The 22426-nt window shown below is 39.3% G+C and overlaps 1 protein-coding gene across 1 annotated transcript in view; it reads left to right on the top strand.

Annotated features, from left to right (window-relative positions):
• The window catches only part of LOC107586378 (CUGBP Elav-like family member 5), a 96315-nt gene that overhangs the window by 59769 nt on the left and 14120 nt on the right, over window positions 1–22426 (top strand). The window contains exons 4-5 of the mRNA XM_016273697.1: window positions 4697–4870; window positions 16823–16967. Coding sequence (XP_016129183.1) covers window positions 4697–4870; window positions 16823–16967 — 319 coding nt within the window. The remainder of the gene's footprint in view (window positions 1–4696; window positions 4871–16822; window positions 16968–22426) is intronic.

Raw genomic sequence — 22426 nt, 5'->3', positions numbered from 1 at the left:
AACTAAAAACATTAAATATAGTAATAAATACTATAGCAGTATATAAACTGCTTCATGGGAGGCATGCATGGGATCTATTTTGACCCAATGTTTTTCATTCTGAAAGTGACTTCATTGTGAAATTAATTATTTTTTTTTTAAATATGTGATTTCTTTTTTTTTTTACATATATTATAATCACACTGACTTATAGTTCAGTCATTAATTAAAAATAAATAAATACATTCTTTTAAATAAAAATGTCCTGAAAATCTGGAATTACATTTGTGTCAATAAAAAGGAACGTAACTTTTCCAGAAACTATCAAAAATATGCCATTACGATAGAAGAAAAACACTGAAAATGAAAAAAAAGAAGTTAGTCGCAAAAAAATTAAACATGCTCTTCAAATATACTTAATTGTTTGTTAACAAATTTCAAAGATTCATTTTCGCAAATCGTGGATTTTGAATGCGTTGCCACAGATATCGCTTACACTTCGCAAATTAAAAAAAATATATTACAAAATTATTGCTATTGTTTGGGAAGGAAAAAATATAGGTGGATTCTTTTTTAAATGTGGTACAGATGTGTTGAAAATAAATGCATATAAATTTAAGACGAGAGATATTTATTGGTTAAAACATGAAAAAAATATTTAATATGAATCAGACTTACTGGTTTTGTTTGTAAAAATTAGATAACACGGCGCAACAGCTTTCCAATATTCGCGTTGTCCATCAAAAATCTCACTAGCCAATCAGAGTAGGCTGCTGTTTAGCCCGCCCTCACGAGAGGTTTGTGTCAAAATAGTGAATGAAAATTTGCAAAATGTAAGCGAAATCTGTGGCAACGCATTCAAAATCCACGATTTGCAAAAACAAGTCTTTGAAAATTGTTAACAAAGAATTAAATATATTTGAAGAGCATTTTACATTTTTGCATCATAAATTTACATAGTGTTTTTCTTCTTTCGTAAAGGCATATTTTTGATTGTTTCTGGAAAAGTTACGGTCAATTTTATAAAGTTACGTTCATTTTTATTGACACAAATGTAATCCCCATAAAAATCAAACCTTATAATGTGTTTATTGCTATATGTTCAGTGACTAAATGCCTCTTGAAGTGAATAATTCATTGCACAAAGCACATTGTGTTCTGCCCAAATTATGCACAAATATATGATTAGTTGCTTTATGTTGCCATTTAGCATTGTTTTTTCCCCCTGCTTAGATGTAGACCTACAACCCATTTTGGGACAAGACCCACCAGTTGTGGACCTAAAACACAGTCCCCTTTCCACTCTGCAGACTTGGCTTGTGGCCTCACCTGATATTCCCCCCGTATTGTGGGTGCTTATCGACATTTTCACGTCAATTTCAGCTAGCCTCTTATCTTGGCTGATGCACAACCTTTCTCTACCATCAGATCACAGTCATATTTTGGCCTTTTTGCCGAAATCGATTCTGTAGTTTTTTTTTTCTTCTTTTTTATTCGGACAGTATAGTGCTGGAACAGGGGATGTTGTAGGCTGATAAAGGTCAAGTGTAGCATCGAATCACTGAGAGATTCATAATGAATGTGAGCACGGCTCTCGCGGCAGGTGTTTGATTACCACGGTATGGGAGAGAATGAGTGAGCCAGACTTAGAAACCCACACATCCAAGGCCAGACCATGATCATTGGTGGCCTTGTCAATCTCAAACCCACGTTCTTCATTTAATCCGTTTGATATTTCGGGTGCAATATCATAACCTATCAAGTAGCGAAATCTGAAATAGATTTCGTTGCGTAATGGTCAAGCTGCCGAGGCTCATGTCAATCTACTGATGCCACTAGCAGTTTTGTAGATGCATTTGTTTGATTGCCTGAGGTTTGATGTTGAGAGTTTGTAGTTACTCATAATACTTTCTGTATTTTCTTCTTCTTCTTGAGGAAAAAGTTTTGTTGTTATTTTTAAGATGCATCCAACCACCTTGTGTTTGGTGCAAAGTTGGAGTGAAAAAGTCATGGTAGATTCACATATGCCATTCACATAGGAACTTAAAGGGGTCCTATTATGCTCTTTTACAATGTTTTGAATTTGTTTTGGGGGTGTACTAGAACATGCTCTCATGCTTGGTGATGCTCCATAATTTGTTTTACATAATTTACATTATTATAATACCTTTCTCCCCAGCCTGGCACAAACTGCTCAATTAGTTCCAGGTTTGATGAAGGCCCGCCTTCCGAAAAACAAAATGTGATGTGATTGTTTAGTGAATTGCAGTGAAACGGTTATACAGTTGAACATTGAATCCAGTGTTTCCCAGGCGGCATATATATGCAAACTCATTTTCTGGCATCAGGAGGCAATGTTGGAGTGGTAGAGATCAAGGTTTCCCCGGTAACGGCTGCACACAAAGCAGCGCTCCGCTCAAAAAAACACTGCTTTATCAGACATTACATGCAAGATTAAATGAAAATGACATCCAATTTTCTGAAAACAGTCGGTTTTCTTCAGAAATACAGTGATATGAAAACACCTGCACTCAATGTATGGGAAACACTGTAGTCTCATAATTGTAAATTCTGCAGATTACACCATTGTCCAGTATTGTACTGTCAGCAATTTATTATAAAAACATTTTCATAATTGTAACATACATATTTACATACATAATTATTCAGGTGCATGCGTAATAACTTGCGAAAACTTGAGGCTATAGTAGCACCACTTCTTCGTCGTCGTCTTGTCTGATGCACTCAACCAAGCGTTCGAACCACGACCTCGCCCCTCCCCACCCCCCAACCATTCGAATTTCCGTAGGCGGGAATTATTTTAATGATATTCAAATGCACTGCTTTGTGATATCACAAAACCCGGAAAACAAACGCTGTAGTCCAAACGAGCCGTTCGTTGTAGTTCTTGAAACGGGATAAAAAAATTTTTTTTTAAATCTCCCTTTGGAGTGGACTTTGAGATTTGTAAGTTTGAAGATCTTTTTTATGCCCAAACATACACACTACACACTGACTAAAATTAAAAAATTTAAACTTTTTTAAAGTTTAAACCCCTTTAAAGTGCCCCTATTATGCAATTTTTTTTAGGTTTCTAATATTGTTTTGGGAGTCTCCTACAATAGGTTTACACGCATGCGAGGTCAAAAAATGCTTCCGTTTCCTCAAAATATGCATTTAATATCACCTAATTTCCCAGCAATTCTCAAACGATTCATTCAAAGCAGTTCTAAGATTCAGTTTCTCTAAATCCCTCCTTTCCATGAGCCTACTCTTCTCTGATTGGTCAGATGGCCCAGTCTGTTGTGATTGGTCTACCACGTACAGCGTATGTTGGAAACAATATGCCAATTACCATAGTTACGTATTTTGAACGCTCAATAAAAAATATAAACATCTATTATTTATCTTACAGGTTGTGATTCAGTGGAGCCAGCTGGTCCAAATAAACGGGGAACTGATCCATCTTTCAAGATCAAGCGTTTTGTGAATCACAGATTGAACTCCCTGAGATTAGAGAAGCAGTCGTCAGTGAGGGGATTCGAATTACTGACGACTCATTTAGGCTGTTCAGAGTCAGTTCTTTCTTTTGAGCGACAATAACTTAATTTATCGTGAAATTTTGGCTTTACAACTTTGCAGATTGTTTACATTCACATACTGGTACATTACACAATGCATGAAAGGCAATATTCAAAATGGCATTATAGGAGCACTTTAAGGTTTTGATCTTTCTTAAAGGGACAGTTCACGCCAAAATAACAATTCAGTCATTTTATTCACTCTCATGTTGTTCCAAACCTGGGTGGCATACTGTCTTCTGTTAAACACAATTAAGGAGAGTCTGAAATGTTCTTTTGCATACAATGAAAGGGAACTGGAACTTTAAAAAGTCTACAAAAGCATCATAAATGTAATTCATTCGACTCATATTTCAAGTTATATGGTATATATGATGTGATTTGACAGTCCAAAATGTAGTCATTAAAAAGTCATTATTGAGTGAAAATATCTAAAAACCATCTCCAGTGAGCTACAACCAGATCATTGAATCAGTGAGTTGAACTTGAGAATTGGATCAGTCCAACTGATGAATGAATCTTTCAGGCTGGTTTTGTGAACTGGATTCCATGAAAAGATTGAAGTCAAAAGAAGGAATCCTTCACAAAAGAATGACTTGTTCAAGCATCTCTACTCTCGTCTGTTCCTTACACAAAGTTATCAAATGGCTTCAGAAAACCTTGAAATATAGCATGCAAGTTGTATTAACCAGTTTGTATGTATTTTCTATTTATTTATTTGTCTGTCTGTCTATCAATTTATTTATATTTGATGGTTATTTGGTGCCTTTTTGGGTCATTAGGGATATTCATTTGTGTTAGTTTGTGTTCCATGGAGTCTTACAGGTTTGAAAGAACATGGCAGTTCTTTCAGGGCTGTTTACACTAAGGACAATGACTATAATAAAGTTTTGATAATCTTTCAAATTTTATGAGAATAGTAATGTCCACACCACAACTATAACAATAATAAATTAAATTGTTGGAATCATTTTCAGAACAATTTTAAATGCTAAAAACATTGACAATCATAATCCACCCGGCATCGAAGAGCTCAAACGTTTAAATCATGTACATTTTGTATTGTGTTTCCTGTGGTGGTTGACAGTCTCGCTTGCAAAGCGGGAGGTTAAATGCAGCCTGCCCTCTCTCCTCAGACTGGCTCCGATTCTCTCCTCCCTCAGGGCGCGTCGTCCAGCCTGGTGGTCAAGTTTGCCGACACGGACAAGGAGCGCACCATCCGCCGCATGCAGCAGATGGTGGGCCAGTTTGGCATCTTCAACCCTGCCATCTCCCTGCCCTTCAGCACCTACAGCACCTACGCGCACGCGGTGAGTACCCTTCCTCCCCGCTGGGGCACTAGGGCGACTCTGGGCTCGACACGTTTTGATGATCTCATTGCCGCCCACATGCCCTCCCCATCCCTGCATGCCCACACACCCTCGCTCACGTGCCCAGAGTGACTCAGAATATTCCATAGGAAAATCTTCACCTGGTTATTAATAGCTTGCATCGGATGCTTCGGTACAGGGGAGGTTGAAAGGCAGTCGAGAGGTTCAGTCGGTACCTAATATTCATTCATGAGGGACATCTTGGTTCAGTTTTGGGGAGAGATACTACAAAACAGTTAGTTTCTAGTTAGTTCCTCCATATGGAGTAGATAGATATACATATATTCATGTACTAATAGGCATAGGTGAATATTTCTCGTAAATGCCAGGATTAATTGTTGGAGTCCACCTGGCCCCTGGAGGCTTATCATTCACACTCATTTTCATATCAGTAGACGTGCGGGGGACAGCGGAAGATGTGCGTATACGGACAATCCCGCAGTAACTGCCGGGCTAGTACGCAGGAAAAATATGCCCTCATTAGCATTCATGAGATGCAGAGCGTCCGCAGGAAATGCAAATGGTCCGAGAGCGGCGTGCGGGAAGGCAGGCAGGGTGGTTGCTGTGGCTCCCACAGGTTGGCAGTGACTTTTATCTCCAGTGTCAGAGATGGTGCAGTGTGTGCTCGGTGGCAATGACACCGTTTCTATAATTCACTGTTCCAGCCCGAGCCACAACCCACACATGCCGAAACCAACTGCTTTATATTGCATGCAGCATGTGGCGAAGTATGTGAGTTATATGTGCATATAATGAAGCTGTTTTATTTTACGTGGTGCTTGTCACCTCATGAGAGCCACCAAATTAAGATTACATGACCAGCCACTATAATGCAATCCTAAATCGATTATTATTGAACACTATTGATTATTGAATACATTAATCATGTCTGTATATACCAGTGTTTTTTATGTATTATTATTATTTTGAGTATTATTTATGTGCTGTTACAGTATTTATTAATATTTTGAGTTAACTTTAATTTGAATAATTTAATAGTGATTTTGTGTGCCTTTTCATTTTTATTAGTTTTTTTTTCATTTCTAGCTTTAAGTGTTAGCAATTGTAGTACTTCAACGTAAACTTATTTCAGTTTATTTCCTCTTTATTTCAAATACAGAAAAATATTTAATAGCAAAATTTGTAATAGTTTTAGTTAACAATAGAAACACTGACAAAAACATTTTTACAGTTGCAACGTTTTGTGTAATGCTTCCACACCACTAGGCGTCAGTATAATGCAGGAATGACACTGTCTACATAACCAGAAAAAATAAAAAATGAGTGGGCCTTTTAAAGATACTCCGAGCATCTTTTCCCCCAATACGTGATTTTCTGCAAGGTTTGTATATTTACTATGAATAAACGACTAATGCTAAGTGTTAAATACTAGCACGAAGTTTAACAAATGATACCCTACCTCAACTTGTGCAGCTTGTTCAGTAGAGGTTAGATTTGTCTTTTCAAAGCAATTGCGTTTCAGTTTTCACCTGGTGGCCGATAAAATTGCATTTACAAAGGCAACTGTCACGTTATTTAACAAAAGAAAAAAATGATTGGTCGTGTCAATCACAGTGCATATTACCTACATAATGCTGAAACATATGCTAAACCCTAACCCTAACGTAGAACCTTTATGTTAGTAGGCTTATAGTTAGCATTAAGGCCTATTCACACCAAGGACAATAACTAAAATGATAAAGATATAGTTCTAAAAATCGTTCTCAATATTATAGAATAGCAGAGTCCACACCGCAGATATAACGATAAAGGCACAGAAAAACAATATAGTTAGAATCACTTTCAGAACTAATTTTTCCAGCTGATGAATGATAAAAACGTTGACAGCCAATCAGAATCAATCCTGCTATAACTAGCTTGAGAATTTAAAGTGGCAGATGAGCGTGCGTTCAGAATAAACACACGTGGACGCTAATATAGTTATCTTTATAGTTATCGTTCTTGGTGTGAACGGGCCTTAACTATTTGTTATGATCGGATCCATCTATGATATTTCTGAACTCTAAATTGATTATGTCTGTACTGTACCTAACAGGTTAATGCATGATTGAGTTGACCAATGAAATCGCTTGTGGGGCGGGATTTGCACTCAAGTGGTTTGAAAAAAAAATAAAAAAAATCACGCAACTGTGTTCAAAACATTACAAAAATATCATAGACCATTTTTTTTTTGTGGCTCTTCAACCTGGGCTAGTAAGTAGCCATCCAGCAAACACCCAGACCACCATAGCAACCACCTAGCAATGAACTAGCATAGCAGCAAGCTTGTTAACTCCACTAGCATTTCCCATGTTCTACTGTTTACTCACCTCCTCAGCTGAGCAGAACCTGAAAGGGTCTCCAATAGGCATTCATTGCGCCTTCATAAACAGGCAACAAACCACATTAAGCTAACGTTTCGCTTCAGATATGGCAATGGTACATTTAGAAATGTGGAGGATGAGCAAATTAAGAGGCTCTTTCCACAAACACAGCTGTGCAGAGGATTACTGGGTTGAGCTGACAGCCAGTAAATTGGATTTTAGTCAGAGCAGGGGGGGGGGGCATCTGAGCGCAAATTGGAGGGGTAATATTGCTGACAACATCGTGCCAAAAGACAGATGCGTTTTTTAAAAAGGTACATCTAACTCCTAAATCTGACAAACAGCTTATCATTCAGTAGTACATGTTGTTGGAAATATATCCGATGCGGCCTTGTCCTCGTTTCTGGAGTGGGATGGAGGGGTGTGACATAAACACGCGATGAAAGCGAGAAACATTAATTTTCTTTCAGACGCTCTTGTCAATACAAGCCGAACATCTTTTATCTGTCTTTTCTCCCACTGCCTCGTGTTTGATCTTTTTCCATTTTCTGAGTGGAGCCATCTTCATTTTCAACTTTTCTTTTTTCTCTCTCTCTTTTTTTGGAAGTTGAATAAAAGCGCGGCTGTTGATGGAAAGCCAGAGCGATCTCTTTAACTTGGCGCCAATCACCAGAGACGGTGCATTAGATTAATATGACGCACAAATTGCTTGAAAGCACTTCAGAATGTTCTGAAGCCAACATTAATGAGGGGAATGTTTGTCTGGGTATTTTTAGGAGGAGGGCCTGAGGAGGGGGGGCACCCGTTCTGCTATTGACCTACATTGCCCCCTGTTGTTGAAAAATATAACAGTGTTGGCTATTCGAAAAGTGTTTTTATACATCTTTTTATAGTTTTTATGCATTGTTTGAAAGCGCTCTTTCTAATGGAGCATCTAGAAATAGGCAACAAGATTGATGTATTATATAGAAATATAAAATCTCACCCCTCGTTCAGTGGTGTAGTGGTGCCTGGAGAAATGGGTATACTCTTCATTTATGCCCCCATTTTTTTAATGGCCTGTGTTATTTTATCCAGAATTGTGCATCTCTACTCCTATGTTTTACTGACTGTCTCCCATGGCATACAGTGACAGGCAAATAGTAACCCCCCTACTCCCTCCATACCTTTTACAATTTATGTATAGGCTATATTATATAGTGCAAAAAAAAGTATAATAAAATTGTTTAGAGCATTTTTAATACAATTAAGTACTAGTCAAGCTGCGATATCAAACAGGACCACAAGGAGACGCCAAAAGATCACTAAACCTACTGCCTTGACCTGACTGTACAGGCTACTATACGGATCCATTCAGAATCTAAAAAACACCTTCAGGCTTCAGCAGCGTCCATTATAAAACACTCGTGCTTTTAAGCCAAAACATGCTGAAAGAATCATTCTGTACGTGACTCTAAGCAATCTCTAATGAAACCGGTTGGGTTTTCTCTGTAGTTGTTTTGAACTTAGGCTACTGTTTGAAGGCATTCGTTTACTGGATCCTTCGACTGAAAAGTTTACAGGAGTTTACCGGTTTAAAAAATCTGATCGCAAAAACATGCTTCTTTTCCTTTTTAAGGTATTGTTTTCATTATAATGTACTGATTCAAATTAATAGTCAATAATTAAATATTATTTTATCACACTTCGCGCCTCCCCTGACATGCACTCACGCCCCAGACAGACGTTGCATTCATGTGATTTTTTGAGATGAGAGGCGGGCGCAATCATCAATCAAATTTAAAGGGAAGCCGGCGCATCCTGACCACATCATTGTCTTTACTGGGCGTGTTTATGGAATATTGGCATTTATTTACATGTGATTTGATTAGCTAGTCATGGTGGACTGTCATGATTTTGGCTAAAGCAGGACACTAATGAATGATGTGCATCAGAGGGGATTTAGAAGTGGGTATACACAAAGCCGACTGATAAAGAAGTGTGTATATGCCGTATACCTGCGTATACCCTCCACTACACCACTGCCCTCGTTCCTCAGTAGAATGTTGTATGCTTTACTCAAAATGTCTTTCTAGTCATAAATGCGCACTTTGCAGAAACTCGATTACTATATACTGTACATATAAAACATGACACAGAAATATCTAAATGGAAGCACACTCGGACCCAAAACATATTTTACACAGGTATGCGAGTACAAATGCTATGTGAGCTAAGCAAGTTTGATTTTGGTTGCATTGTGAAACATAATTCATAAAGCAACACAAATGCATGTTTCATTCTCTATAGTGGGCGTTAGTGTAAAATGACTCTGCTTACATGTTTCTTATTCAGGTCAAGTACTGTCATGTTTTAGCAACAATTTGAAATAAATCTTGAGTGAGGTTGTTAAAGTTAGTTAAATGATCGACATGTTTATAGTTAGCTCCTGGATGAAAGTAAATTATATATATATTATGATATATTGTTTGGATGTTTTCGGATATTCCATATATTTCTTTCAGGAAAACAAGACAAAATACTGCTTAAGAAAATGTTAATTAGTCCCAAGCATTAATTTCTGGGCTTACATTCTTAATGTTTAGAGTCTAAAACAAGTTCTGGTAGAGCCAAAACTATGTTTGCACGGTCTCTATGCTTAGTCCTGAAGATGTGCTTTAGCAAACAGCAGAAAAAGAAGCGAGGCCATTTCAGGCAATCTTACAGGACCAGGGACCTTAATAACTGGGGTCCTCGCATTCAGCTTACTCCATTTCTCGTCTCTATAAATATCTCTCCAGTCATCCTGCCATTCTCCCTGTACTGCAGCAGGGCCAGACCGACTGTAAGAGGTCATCTGTGATGCAGGCAGAGGTGGGCAGAGACACAGAGCAGCTCTGGATAGATAATTGCCAAGTGATAAAGAGGTGATTGCCTGGTGGCACCGAAGGAGACTGATGCCATCGGCAAGCCATAAAAAAACCCACATGCCTGACACTGAACGAATGCCGTCGCCCGGGCAACTTCTTCCCGTGGCCGCTTCTGTTTTTTTCCCATTTTGAAGGAAGAAAATGTTACAACCTCAGTGATGAAGACTTCGCTGAAGGCAATTTGGTCCCTTTTGCCTGCGCCTGAATGCTTTCTGTCTATTCAAGATGCTGGGTAAAGTTTTGATTTAGAAATGTTCGGGAATAGTTCTCCCAGTTTAATTGATGTAATTATTTGTCATTTTGTCATTATGTATAATTATTATTTCACTCTCATGTCATTCCAAACTTGTATGCAGAGTTTTTGGGGACGATTTTCTTTTATGATTTTTTACGCAGTACCTGTTTTCCCAATGCCTCATCTCAGATCTTAAAACATCTAAAAATCACTTAAAATCACAAGTCATATAAGTCTTGAGCTATTTCACAAGTCGGAAGTCGTGTGATAATTTTAAATGAGTACATTTTTAAAAATTGTATTCAGTTTAAACTGAAAATATTTCATTTAATTTTTATGAAATGAGAAAGAGCGATATGGACATTCCACTAAACATCTCCTTTTATATTCTACGCAAAAAAAAATCATTCAGGTTTGGAATGACAAACGGGCGAGTAATTAATGAGCAAATGTTCATTTTGGGTGAACTGTTTTATTCAAGATTTTTTACACAGCTCTTCCTACTAATTTGTCTGTGACGACAGCTGTCAAAGTCTATGTAAAACTATGGAAAAATATCATAAAAATACCATAAAAGCATGCATATGGTACATACAACTCTTGCACTGTAGCCCAAGTTTTCGGAAGTTGCATGATACTTTTATGTCGGTAAATTGTAAACATTTTATTCAGTTTAAACACTGAAAATCTTGGTCACTGTAACATAGTTTGTAGGTCGGGAAGAAGGAGGCAGGAACCGGCGAACATTTAAACAAACTTTAATAATAAAAAAACCTCAAAATAGCGCGACAGCCCCTCGCGGACGACTGTCGCGCACAAACAAAACCAAAACACAAAATAAAATCCAGGCCTGGTCCTCTCTCGTCTTTCCCTGTCGTCACTCCTCCTTTATATCCTTCCGGAGCTCCTCCGTGAGACTCGAGACCGGTGAGTGGCGCAGGTGTCGCGCATTCGCAATTACTCCACCGGCCTCGCTCTGTTCCCACGGCTCTTGGCCCCGCCCCTCTCGTTACAGTCACCATTCACTTTTATTTTATGGAAAAGAGCTCCTTGGACATTCCACTGAATATCTCCTTTTATATTCTACGCAAGGGTTTGGAACCACAAATGTGTGAGTAAATAATGACAAAATGTTAATAATGGGCTAAACTGTTTTTATCTATTGAAGATTTTCTTACACAGCTCTTCATTCCAGTAGCTTGTAGTGACCACAAGTTTTAAAAACAACATAAAACCAACATAAAAGTGGGCCATACAACTCTTGCTCTTTATTCCAAGTCTTTGGAAGTCATACAATACTACAAAAAAAAAAAATGTAAACACTGAAAATCTTGGTCACCATTCACTTTCATGGGATTGAAAAGAGCAGCTTGGACATTCCGCTAAACTTGTCCTTTTATATTCTAAGCAAGAAATAAAGTCATAAGTGTTTAGAATGACAAATGGTGTCACACCCCTGTGGACTGTTGATTGTGGTTTCTCCCTCTGTGTCCATATTGGGTTATTCCTGTTCTCATTATTGTGGGTGTTGGTGTCCTGAAAGTCTCTTCTGACCATGGACATCGCGGACAACAACACCAGCCCCACTCGGGACTCAGAGCCCAGTCAAGGAACACTCTGCGGCGCATAGCTGCCCGAGCCCATTGCAGACGGAGAGCCAGAGCCTGCCGCGGTTGTTGAGCCATCGACCATCAGGAGCGACAGAGCTGACGATCGCCCTGGAGCCTGAGCCCCAAATGTCTGACCAGGTGCGAGAGCCGACAGCACATGCAATGGTGGATAGAGCTGTGGAGATCGCGGGGGCAATGGAAAGCCCCACCCATGGCGCCATCGCTGGAGGTGAGCACAAACTGGACCTGGGAGATTTAATAGACTTGCACTCAGAGATACCCGTCCTTCAGTTTTCACCCGACCTGTCTACCTGGGAAAATATCCCACCCAACCTCCCTCTCCCGCCTCCTCTCATTGACCTGTTCCCTTCCTCAACCAACACCCTCTCCGCTGGATCCCGTCAGCCTCTCTGCTCACCCTCAGCTCACCATATGTGGCGTGGGCTCGCCGCTGGTCTGCCTATCTCCAGCTCCATTGGCGTCGAGTCTGGAGGATCCCTCGACTCCGCCTTCAGCCTCCGAGGCCCAGACTCAACCTCGGTCCTGCGACCCAGCGGCTCCACCATGGCTCCTAGCTCCCTCATCTCCACCATGGCCCGTCAGTCCACCAGCCCCACAGGGCTCCATCGTCCCTCCGGCTCCGCCTAGATCAGTCGTTGACCATCCGCCGCCTCGGGTCTCCACTCCTCTGGCTCCGCCTCATCCCTCCTTCCCTCAGGCTCTGTCAGGCTCCTCCTTCCCTCTGGCTCCACCTCAGTCCTCTGTCGCTCCGGATCCACCGCGGCCTTCCGGATCCCCGTCTCTGCCTTGGTCGCCGGCGCCATCTGCTCCGCCTTGGCCCTCCGAATCCTCGGTTTCGCCCTGGCTCATTGGCTCTCCATCTCTGCCTCGGGCTCCTCCACCACCTGCTCCGCAGCCGTTGGTTGGCCCCCTGGAGTTGTCAGCCCTTCCTCCACCATGGCTCCTCCCTCCGTCGGCTCCACCGTGGGCCGCTATCATGGCTGTGGCCTGGGACCCACCTGGCTCCTTTTCCTGCTCCGTTTCCCTCCTGTCGTCTCCCTGGCTCTTCCCTCCGTCATCACCATCCTGGACTCTGTTAGTCGTCCTCCTCCTGGGAGTCCATCCTCCACCGGAACCTCCACCTGTCTGGTCTGCCTACCAGCCCTTTGCCTTCCCCTGTCCCCATCCCACATCCACTCCTTTGTCCCCCTCCGTCCCTCCCTCTGTCTCCACGGCGCGAGGATGCGCCTTCTGGGAGGGTGGCGATCTGTCACACCCCTTTGGACTGTTGGTTTTGGTTTTTCCCTCTGTGTCCATACTTGGTTATTCCTGTTCTCATTATTAGTTAATCACCTCATTGTGCTCACCTGTCTGCCCTCGTTTTCTGCCCTATATCAGTTCCTGTCGATTGTGTTCTAGTTTGTCGGTTATTGTGAATGTTACCTTGCGTGTGTGTTCCTGACCTGTTTGGACATTACCTGTTGTGGAATAATTAAAGTGTTATTGGAATTATTCGTCTTCATTGTCCCACCACATCATCTCATGACAAATGGGAGGGTAAAAGATTCATTTTTGGCTGAACTATGTCTTTGAATAAGAATAACAGAGAAACACGAGATGTTTTTTTTTTTTAATAGTCTTGTTTGCAGCCGACAGCTAAAGGATCTTGTTTTTTCTTTTCTTTTTTCCCCTCCTTTTCTCCCCTCCACCCCCTCCAAGAACAAATTGATGTTGCTCACTTCTCCCCAACATAATTACATGCTTGGGCCTCCAATTTTCTGTTTTAATTCCTAAAGAGCAGAACTGAATGCCACATCGTTATCTGAGGCAATCTGGTGGCAGCCATGAAAGGCGACATTATCCGAGCCGTTCATGGAGGGAAATTACAATATGGAACTCTTCAACTCACCGCACTATGCTCTGCCCAAAGCCTGTCCCTCTGGCTTTTAAAGGGCATTAGCAAACTGTCACCCGGCGAGAGCCAGCCAGCTTAACTCTGATGCCCCATTCAGCAGGAAGGAAGAGGCCGCGAGATGGGCACAAAAGAGCCTGATTACTGTGGCATGGCTATTACAAGGCGGAGAGAGACTAGACCGTCTCGTCCCACCCTTGCCTGAAGGTTGACAAATGCATTAAACCAGTGGCCCGTGACCCATTTTTAAGTTTAAAAATTCTTGCACACTCACGCAAGTAACAATTTTATGCAAGTTATACGTAAAAAAAAATAAAAATACAAATCTCACAGTGCATTAATACAAATTACACTTCTGTTAAAGGTAGATTCTCTGAAAACCTATTAAGTAAAAAGTGTTAAAATATTAAGCAGTTGCAAAAACTTTAAATGTTGAAAAACTCTCAATTAATTTTGAATACCTCTGAAGTCAATGTTTCTCTTGAAATGTTCCCAGTGTACAATTAAGCAATGCTAAGCTTTTTAGTTTACTTACTCAGCATATTGGTGCTGAGATTTTATTTAACATATTTATGATCCTTGTTTCCACAAAACTGTGGATTTTACCTGTAGGATAATAGATGATCCTCAGCAGTTTGTTGATGGAATTATGCAAATGAAAGGAGGAGTTTATAGATAGTAATGCATGCGAGGCTTATAGATTTGTTTTGTGGGTGGACGGCATCTTTCAGGCTCAGTGACAAGGCCAAAGTGAGAATATGATTGCCTTTCTACTATCCAGAGATGAAACAGTGGCGGAGAGCAAAGCCTACCTTAACAATATCATCTTCAGCATTCAAATGAAGAGTGGCAGCTCGATAATTATTGCATGATGTAGCATATTACTTTTGGCCTTTTTTCCTCTTTGGGGACTGCATGCTGTGGTGTACAGGAATGTTGTTTTGATTAGTTACATTATTGTTTAACTGGACGGGAATAGTTTGATTTCGACCACATTTTTTAGAAGCATTGTTCTTGTAAATTGGCTTTAGTAAGCGTAGCCAGTGGTTTGTTTAATTTGTCGTGACGAAAACAGACGTACAGTTATGTACCTTGTGTCAATTGAAAATGCGTCTTTATAGTTCCAGTTAAAAAATAAAATAAAGAATCATATGACTTAGGAAACACCATTTGTAACCCATTTTGCTTTTGTAATGTGACGTATTTCTGAGTGGAGAATATGGCGTGATTAGAAGAGATGAGCCGGACAAATCATTTTAAATTCATAACCAATTTTACTTCTGTAATGTAATGTGTTTCCAAGTGAAAAGTAATATTTAACAAGAATATTATTCGGAAAAAATGCATAGAGGTTGACTACAATATTAATTTTTTTATTTAAGTGCGTGTGAGTGTAAGTGACGTGACATGTGGCCAAGTATGGTGACCCATACTCTGAATTAGTGCTCTGCATTTATCCCATCCAAAGTGCGCACACACACAGCAGTGAACACACACACGGAGCAGTGGGCAGCCATTTTTGCTGCGGCACCCGGGGAGCAGTTGGGGGTTCAGTGCCTTGCTCAAGGGCACCTCAGTCGTGGTATTGAAGGTGGGAGAGAGCTGTACATTCACTCCCCACCACCTACAATCCCTGCCAGTACAAGACTCGAACTCGCAACCTTTGGGTTACGAGTCCGAGTCGCTAACCATTAGGCCACGACTTTTCATTCCCAACAAATTAAATACGGCATCTGCTCTGACAGAAGTCTACAGGTGCATAGTGACGTTATTAGAAGAGGCGAAATATACAAACATGTTTACAGTGGGCAACAAAATTAGACCTATGAAAGGGCATTTGCAGCCAATTTTACTTCTGTAATGTGGCGTGTTTGAAAATAATATATAGTTAACAAAAAGGTAGAGAGGCCAGCTACATTATTTTTTTTATTTATTGATTTTGTATTTATTTTATTAAATTTTTTGTCTTTCTTTTATTAGAAAACACGAGACATTTCCAGTGGGCAAAAAAAATTGGACATGACCTATGAAACAGCATTCGCGACCCATTTTACTTCTGTAATGTGATGTATTTCTGAGTGAACAAGAATATTATTTGAAAAAAGGTAGAGAGGTCAACTACAATATTTGCTTAATTTGTATTAACTGCAATTAATTTATTTTTAATTAATTATTCTAATTAATTATCCCTTCCTATTATTATTATTATTTTTTTTATTTTTTTTTTTTAAATATATTTTTTTTTATTTTGTCATTGTTTTTGTATATTCCTAAATAGCTATTTTCATTCCCAAAAGACTGAATATGGTGTTTACTCTGACAAAAATGGATTGCACAGTGACGTTATTAGAAAAGACGTGTACGATACATGTAAGTTAGCATGTATGCATGAGGTACATTCTGGATCTAATGGTCATTTAGCCTGGATCTAAGAATATCCGCTTCAGGATAACGGTGATATATTCAGCCTTGATAGCTGTCACATCGTAAAGGAAAATGGGGGAGGAAAAAGAAGTTGCGCTGTCAAGGCCATGAAGAAAGCATCACCTTAAAGTTTGAAAGGGAAAAAATGAATACAATTAAAATTTTTTGCTCCGAACTCCAGGTCCCTTAAGGACTACAATAATATGTGCGTCGATCCCTCCATTAGAATGAGCCAGACCGACAGCTATTGAAATGCTTCGAGGGGGCTTGCGACAGCCCTCTGACTGGGAAGATGGACGCTTTCACTAAACATAGGTTGACACATTTTTCTCTTTTTCCGCTCTACTTTCTCCTCTACTCTGCGAAGCACTACCTATCCATCATGCCCCCATGTAGCCTGTGTGCTTCTAGTAAATGTTCTCTCTCTTTCTCTTTCTCCCTCTCTATTTTCAATTTTTTCTCTATCTCTATACGGCAGCTGATGCAGCAGCAGGCGGCCCTCATGGCTTCCAGTCACGGTGGCTACCTGGCGCCCAGCGTGGCCTTTCCCACCACCCAGATCCACCAGATGGGGGCGCTCAATATCAACAGCCTGCCACCCACCCCCATGACCCCGGTGTCGGGTGAGTTTCATCAGACACTGGGTGAGCAACAGTGCTTCATTTACTCTCTTTCGGGATGGAGTCTGAGTGTTACCGTCGCGTTAGTCTGACCGCCATAGTCAGTCTCAAGCTTACATAGACTTTAAAAGTTAGATTTCAGTCAGACTAAAGCTATAAAACCTAAACAGAAAACATACATTTTATAACAGATCTAGATAACACAGTTGTAGCTTGGCTTCACCCAGCATGTATTGTTAATTGCACAATAATTGGCCCTACATTGTGCACCAACTCTGAAAAGAGGTGAAGCGTGATGTGTATTTAATGTATTAAGTGTTCGAGTGCACACTTGTTATGTATACTTGGATGGACTAGTTTGACTATGCAAAAACCCACTTTAGCTTGATTGAAACTGTGCATGTAAGTGTAATTGTTCAAAAAGCACAAAACTGTACACAGTTACGTAATTTCATTTTTTTTGTACAATAGTTTGTGTTAAAACACTGAAAATACTGAAAAAGTTAGCGCAAATGTAAATATTTTCTTCTGAACGATTGATACTACAATAAAAAAACCTGCATTGTAACTGCACATGTAAACATGCTGTACATTTACATAGTGTTAAAAAGTCAGTACGCATTACTTTTGGACAGAAAAAAAAGCACAAAGACTATACACAATTCAAAGGGGTCCTATTATGCTTTTTCACTTTTTCAACTTTAGTTAGTCTGTAATGTTGCTGTTTGAGCATAAAAAATATCTGCAAAGTTACCAAGCTCAAAGTCCAATCTCCAAAAGAAGATATTTTATTTAACAGAAATCACTTTTCAAAAGTGTAGTTTGGACTACAACGCATATTTTCCGGGATTTGTGATATCACAAATATCCACGAATGGGACGAGACCTGGTTGAGCTGCACTAGAGAAGGCAACGAGTGTTATCACTATGTCGGAGACACGCTAGCTTTCCCAAGGCAGACGAACTTAGAGTGGTTACAATCATCTGGGTTTAAATCGCGCTCAAATTGATTTGATTTTGACACAATATTTATTCTGAAGCTGCAGCAGACGGCTATGGTAAGGGGCATGACGTTTCCCGACCAGGCGCCGAGTGCTGCCAATCACAACACACACTGGCCCAGCTAACCAACCAATCAGTATTTCAGAAGGCGGGCCTTCATTTGATACAGGAACTATTCGAGCCGTTCATGCCAGACTGGGGAGGGAGGTGTTGTAATAATGTAAAATATGTGGAAAAATTATGTGTTTTTCGAACAACCGTATGAGAGCCTGTTCTAGTACACCCCCAAAACAAAATCAAGACTTTGTAAAAGAGCATAATAGGACCCCTTTAACAAATTTCTGCAGTTTTCTTGTCCAATCATTTGTGTTCAACTGCAGAAAAATGAGCAGAATTGTGAATAGTGTAGTTTTAGTCATTTAAAAAGTCAGTACACATAGCTTATGGGTGGATAGAAGCAAAGCACAAAAACAATACACAAATGCGTGAATTTTTTTATTTTTATGTACAACTGTTTTTGAAACCAAATAAAATTTATAATTAGTGGGAGTGTGAATAGTCTGAGGTTTTGTTCTGAACTATACCTGATACCACTAAAAAAAAAAAAAAAAACTTTTATAACTGCACATGTAAATGTACTTGCGGTCTATTCACATCGTTTTGTGTGTGTTAAAAGTAAGTACTTTACTTTTAGATTAACAAAAGAAAAACGCAAAATAAATGCAAATTTCTTCCGTTTTTTTGTATGACGTTAAACTCCAAAAAAAAAAAGAATAGAATAGTCCTTGAGATTTTGCTCTGAACAATCATTGATACGAATTGGTTTTGGCAACGTAAACATATTTGTAGTTTTCTGTTTATTAAAAAATCAGCATGCATTACTTTTTACTTTTGGATTAACAGAATGAAAGCACATAAACTATACATAATATCACAGGGTTTTTTTTGTACAACCTTTTGTGTAAATAGTCTTTGAGGTTTTGTTCTGATACCACAATAAAAACATTTTTGTGCCGTTTTTTTAAATGGGATATTAACTATTTCAATAATTAATGCAAAATTGCTTCTAAACTATGTAACCAAACCAAATGTGCTGTCATAAACCAAACCAAACCAAATGTGCTTCCATAATTGAGCTGTAGTGAACCAGATTTCATGCCGGTAGTCAAAAATCGACGCGAGATGACCGTCACATGGGCAGACGTGGAATTGCAGTTTCACATGGGAGATTTGTTGGAATATACTATAACATTCCAAACCAAGCACCACATTTCACAAATCAGCTCATCTCATGTCACATTTGAAGTTACAAAAACACCCATGCTGACATTTCCTAAATGGCATGACAGAATTGTGGTTTTACTCGTCCTCAGACAGCTTTGATAATCAGGACACGACTACTCTGATTTTCATTCCCAACACCCCGTTATCACACAATCTAAACAAACAGGAGATCTTATTGGATAATGGCCACCTTACAGCATTTGCTTATGCAGCAGTATTGTACTTTTCCAATCCCTTCTGAAAACATGGCACCCAGTGAATTATGCTCATCGTTTAAACAAAGCTCATTCCTCTGTTGTCTTCAGCACTTCTGTACCAATTTACACTACACACCACGACACCGGACAATATAATTTGTCATTCCCGGTAAAGCACATAGTTTTGGCAACATATGAGTAACTTGCAGCTAACTGGCCGGCTGATTTCGAAGCACGTTTTTAGTTTCGTGGCTAATTGACTGACCGTGGAATGACAAAACATTTGTGTTCTTATGCAAAGTTAAAACACAAGCTTTATTACCTGAGGGGCTGGAACAGCAAGACGCTCCCCTGGCATCACATATAGATTTAATATGGTTCCATCTTTTACAAGCCGCCATCCAGTCCCATAAAAGCCTCGTCCAATTAAAGCTCCAGAGCTGTCAAGCCGCACTCCTCTTCTGTGAGGCTGAGGCTATCCATGTGTGGCATTACATGCAAATGTACTTACTTGCTACTTCAAATATTAAGGCAGACAGACAGGACGGTTTGTCAAATGTTTTGTCAAGACGCATGCATTTTCCATCACGGATCATCCATCACTCACTGCATGTTTGTTTTAGCAGCACCTAAATTAGCAGTCCTAAAATTCACAGGACTGCAACTGTTATATTGAAAAATTATATGTTGATACTACAGCATAGTTGACTTTTTCACTAGGTATGAATGCCAATACTTACTTACCACAAAGTGCTGTGGTGGTACCATGGTAGAGTTATGGCATCAGATGATAATACTGTGGCACTGTAATATACAAATGGTATTTACATGTTACTCCAATGATACTTCAAATGTCCAAAGCATAGTTTTACCATGGTATATCTTACGTGCTAAAAACATGTATTATTGTAGTACCACATCAAAAAAAAAAAAAAAGTGGTATTACTATGGTAACTGTCACAAAATATAATATTACCATGGCGATGTCTATGATAATATCATAGTCAATGTCACTTAAACATAATGAGACTATCGCTAATGTCCATGAAACTATAGCAATGCCATGGTGTCACAAAACATAGAAGTACTGTAACAAGTGTCTGCAAAAACAATGGCAATGCCATTATGGTATAATGGTAAATGCTACAAAAACATTGTATTACCATGATAAATACTCATGAAATCACACTATTACCTTAATAAATGTCACAAAACATAGTCAATTTTTATAAAACCATAGATACACCATGGTAAATGTTCATGAAACCACAATATTATCATGGTAAATGTCACAACACATACTGTAGTATGACCATGGCAAAGATCTATAAAAGCATGGTAATGCCATGCTATTTGTCACAAAAACACGGTATTACAATGGTAAGTGTTCATGAAACATAGCAAGTCTCATACAAACATAGTATTACCATGGTAAATGTCAATAGACCATGGTAATCTCCTGGTATAAGTCCCGGGTATTTTAATGGTACAGGTACTACTAAAATGGCTGCAATATAACAAAGAGTGAAAAATTTAAGGGGGTCTGAATACTTTCCGTACCCACTGTATATGCCAATAACACTGGTACTAATGTTTGGTTTTGTTTGGGGGTTTTTTTGGACGTGTACCTTAGAATTCTTGTAAGTACCTTGCTGTACCATGTAAATACCATGTTAAATGTCCATAAAACCACAGCACCTCATTTTTTTTGCTATGTTTTTCTTCCTTGCAAAAATGTTCCGTCTCTGTATAAAACAACCGCACTCATATGTTTGGATTTTATCCTCTTTGACTGGGATCAGTGTCATATTAACATGCAATGCAGCTGCTGGGGTGAATTGGCCTCTCTTACACTGACTTAATTGAAAGAGACTGGCGGAGCTGCGCGGATCTCCTGTGGACACGAGATGTGCTGAAATATGTGCAGCGTTGCTCATGCTCTTGCGTACGTGTGTGAGCTCTGCTCTACTGATTGCCTTCCATTATTGAACCTATTGGAATCTGTTGCATTATTAATCCTAGGCGAGATAGAACAGCTGGCGTTAAAAATATTCCAAGGACTACAATAAATAAGATATTCATACTTTATTTTTTTTCTAGTTCATTCATTCATTTGCATCTCTCTGGCAGGCACAGCACCTCTGGTTTATTCAATACATCTGCCTGTGTGCACACACACACACACACACACACACATTCTTATTGGTTATGATTTGTGTATAGAGCATTGTGGAAGCACGGACTATCCACCTTATTTTTCGACACAGAAGTAAGCTGTTTTCTGTGAATGTGCGAGACTTCCGCTCTTATGGGAAAAATAAGACGGATACAGGAATCTGGTTGGATATTAAGAGCTAATGTTGCCAGAAAAATATTGCGGGCCGCCTTCAGTTTCTGTTTGAATAAACAGAATAAATGTTTTTGGATCAGGCTTTAAAAACGACCGAACAACTGATCTATTGTGATGCAAAAAATGCCTTCTAACTTCCCTTTATCATGAAGTGGTTTTTAGGGAATTGTGCTGCAATCTGAAAACATCTGGCAAGACCACAATTAAATGTCAGAACAGGTGTCACATCATCTGAGGCTGCTTTCAGATCTCCATCTTTTAGTTAATGCACAAGCTCGGAGTATTATTAGAGCGAAATATCCTCAGTGTTAGAAATAATATTAACATAAGGTAACAAAGTATTAGCTGAACATCTTATTGTGCTTAAGTGGAGTTACAGAGAAAAGATGAGCAAAATTGGATTGCAAAATAGACAACATCTGGAAAATATTATTATGATATGGACTACAATGAACCATTTTAACACATTGTGTAAGATTTAAAATTTTGACAGTCAAAATTATTTAATATGACTAACACAACCTGACTACATTTGTAATATTGCAATGTAATTGTTAGGACTGGGTGACGGCACTGATTTCCTGATTCGAGTCTGATTTATTCAAGATTGATTCAATTTGATTGTGATT

The sequence above is a fragment of the Sinocyclocheilus grahami genome, unplaced genomic scaffold, assembly GCF_001515645.1.
Source record: "Sinocyclocheilus grahami isolate Dianchi unplaced genomic scaffold, SAMN03320097.WGS_v1.1 scaffold81.1, whole genome shotgun sequence".
NCBI classification, from domain to species: Eukaryota; Metazoa; Chordata; class Actinopteri; order Cypriniformes; family Cyprinidae; genus Sinocyclocheilus; species Sinocyclocheilus grahami.
Note: the sequence above shows the minus strand (reverse complement) of the source record. Positions and strands in the feature narration are given on the sequence as shown.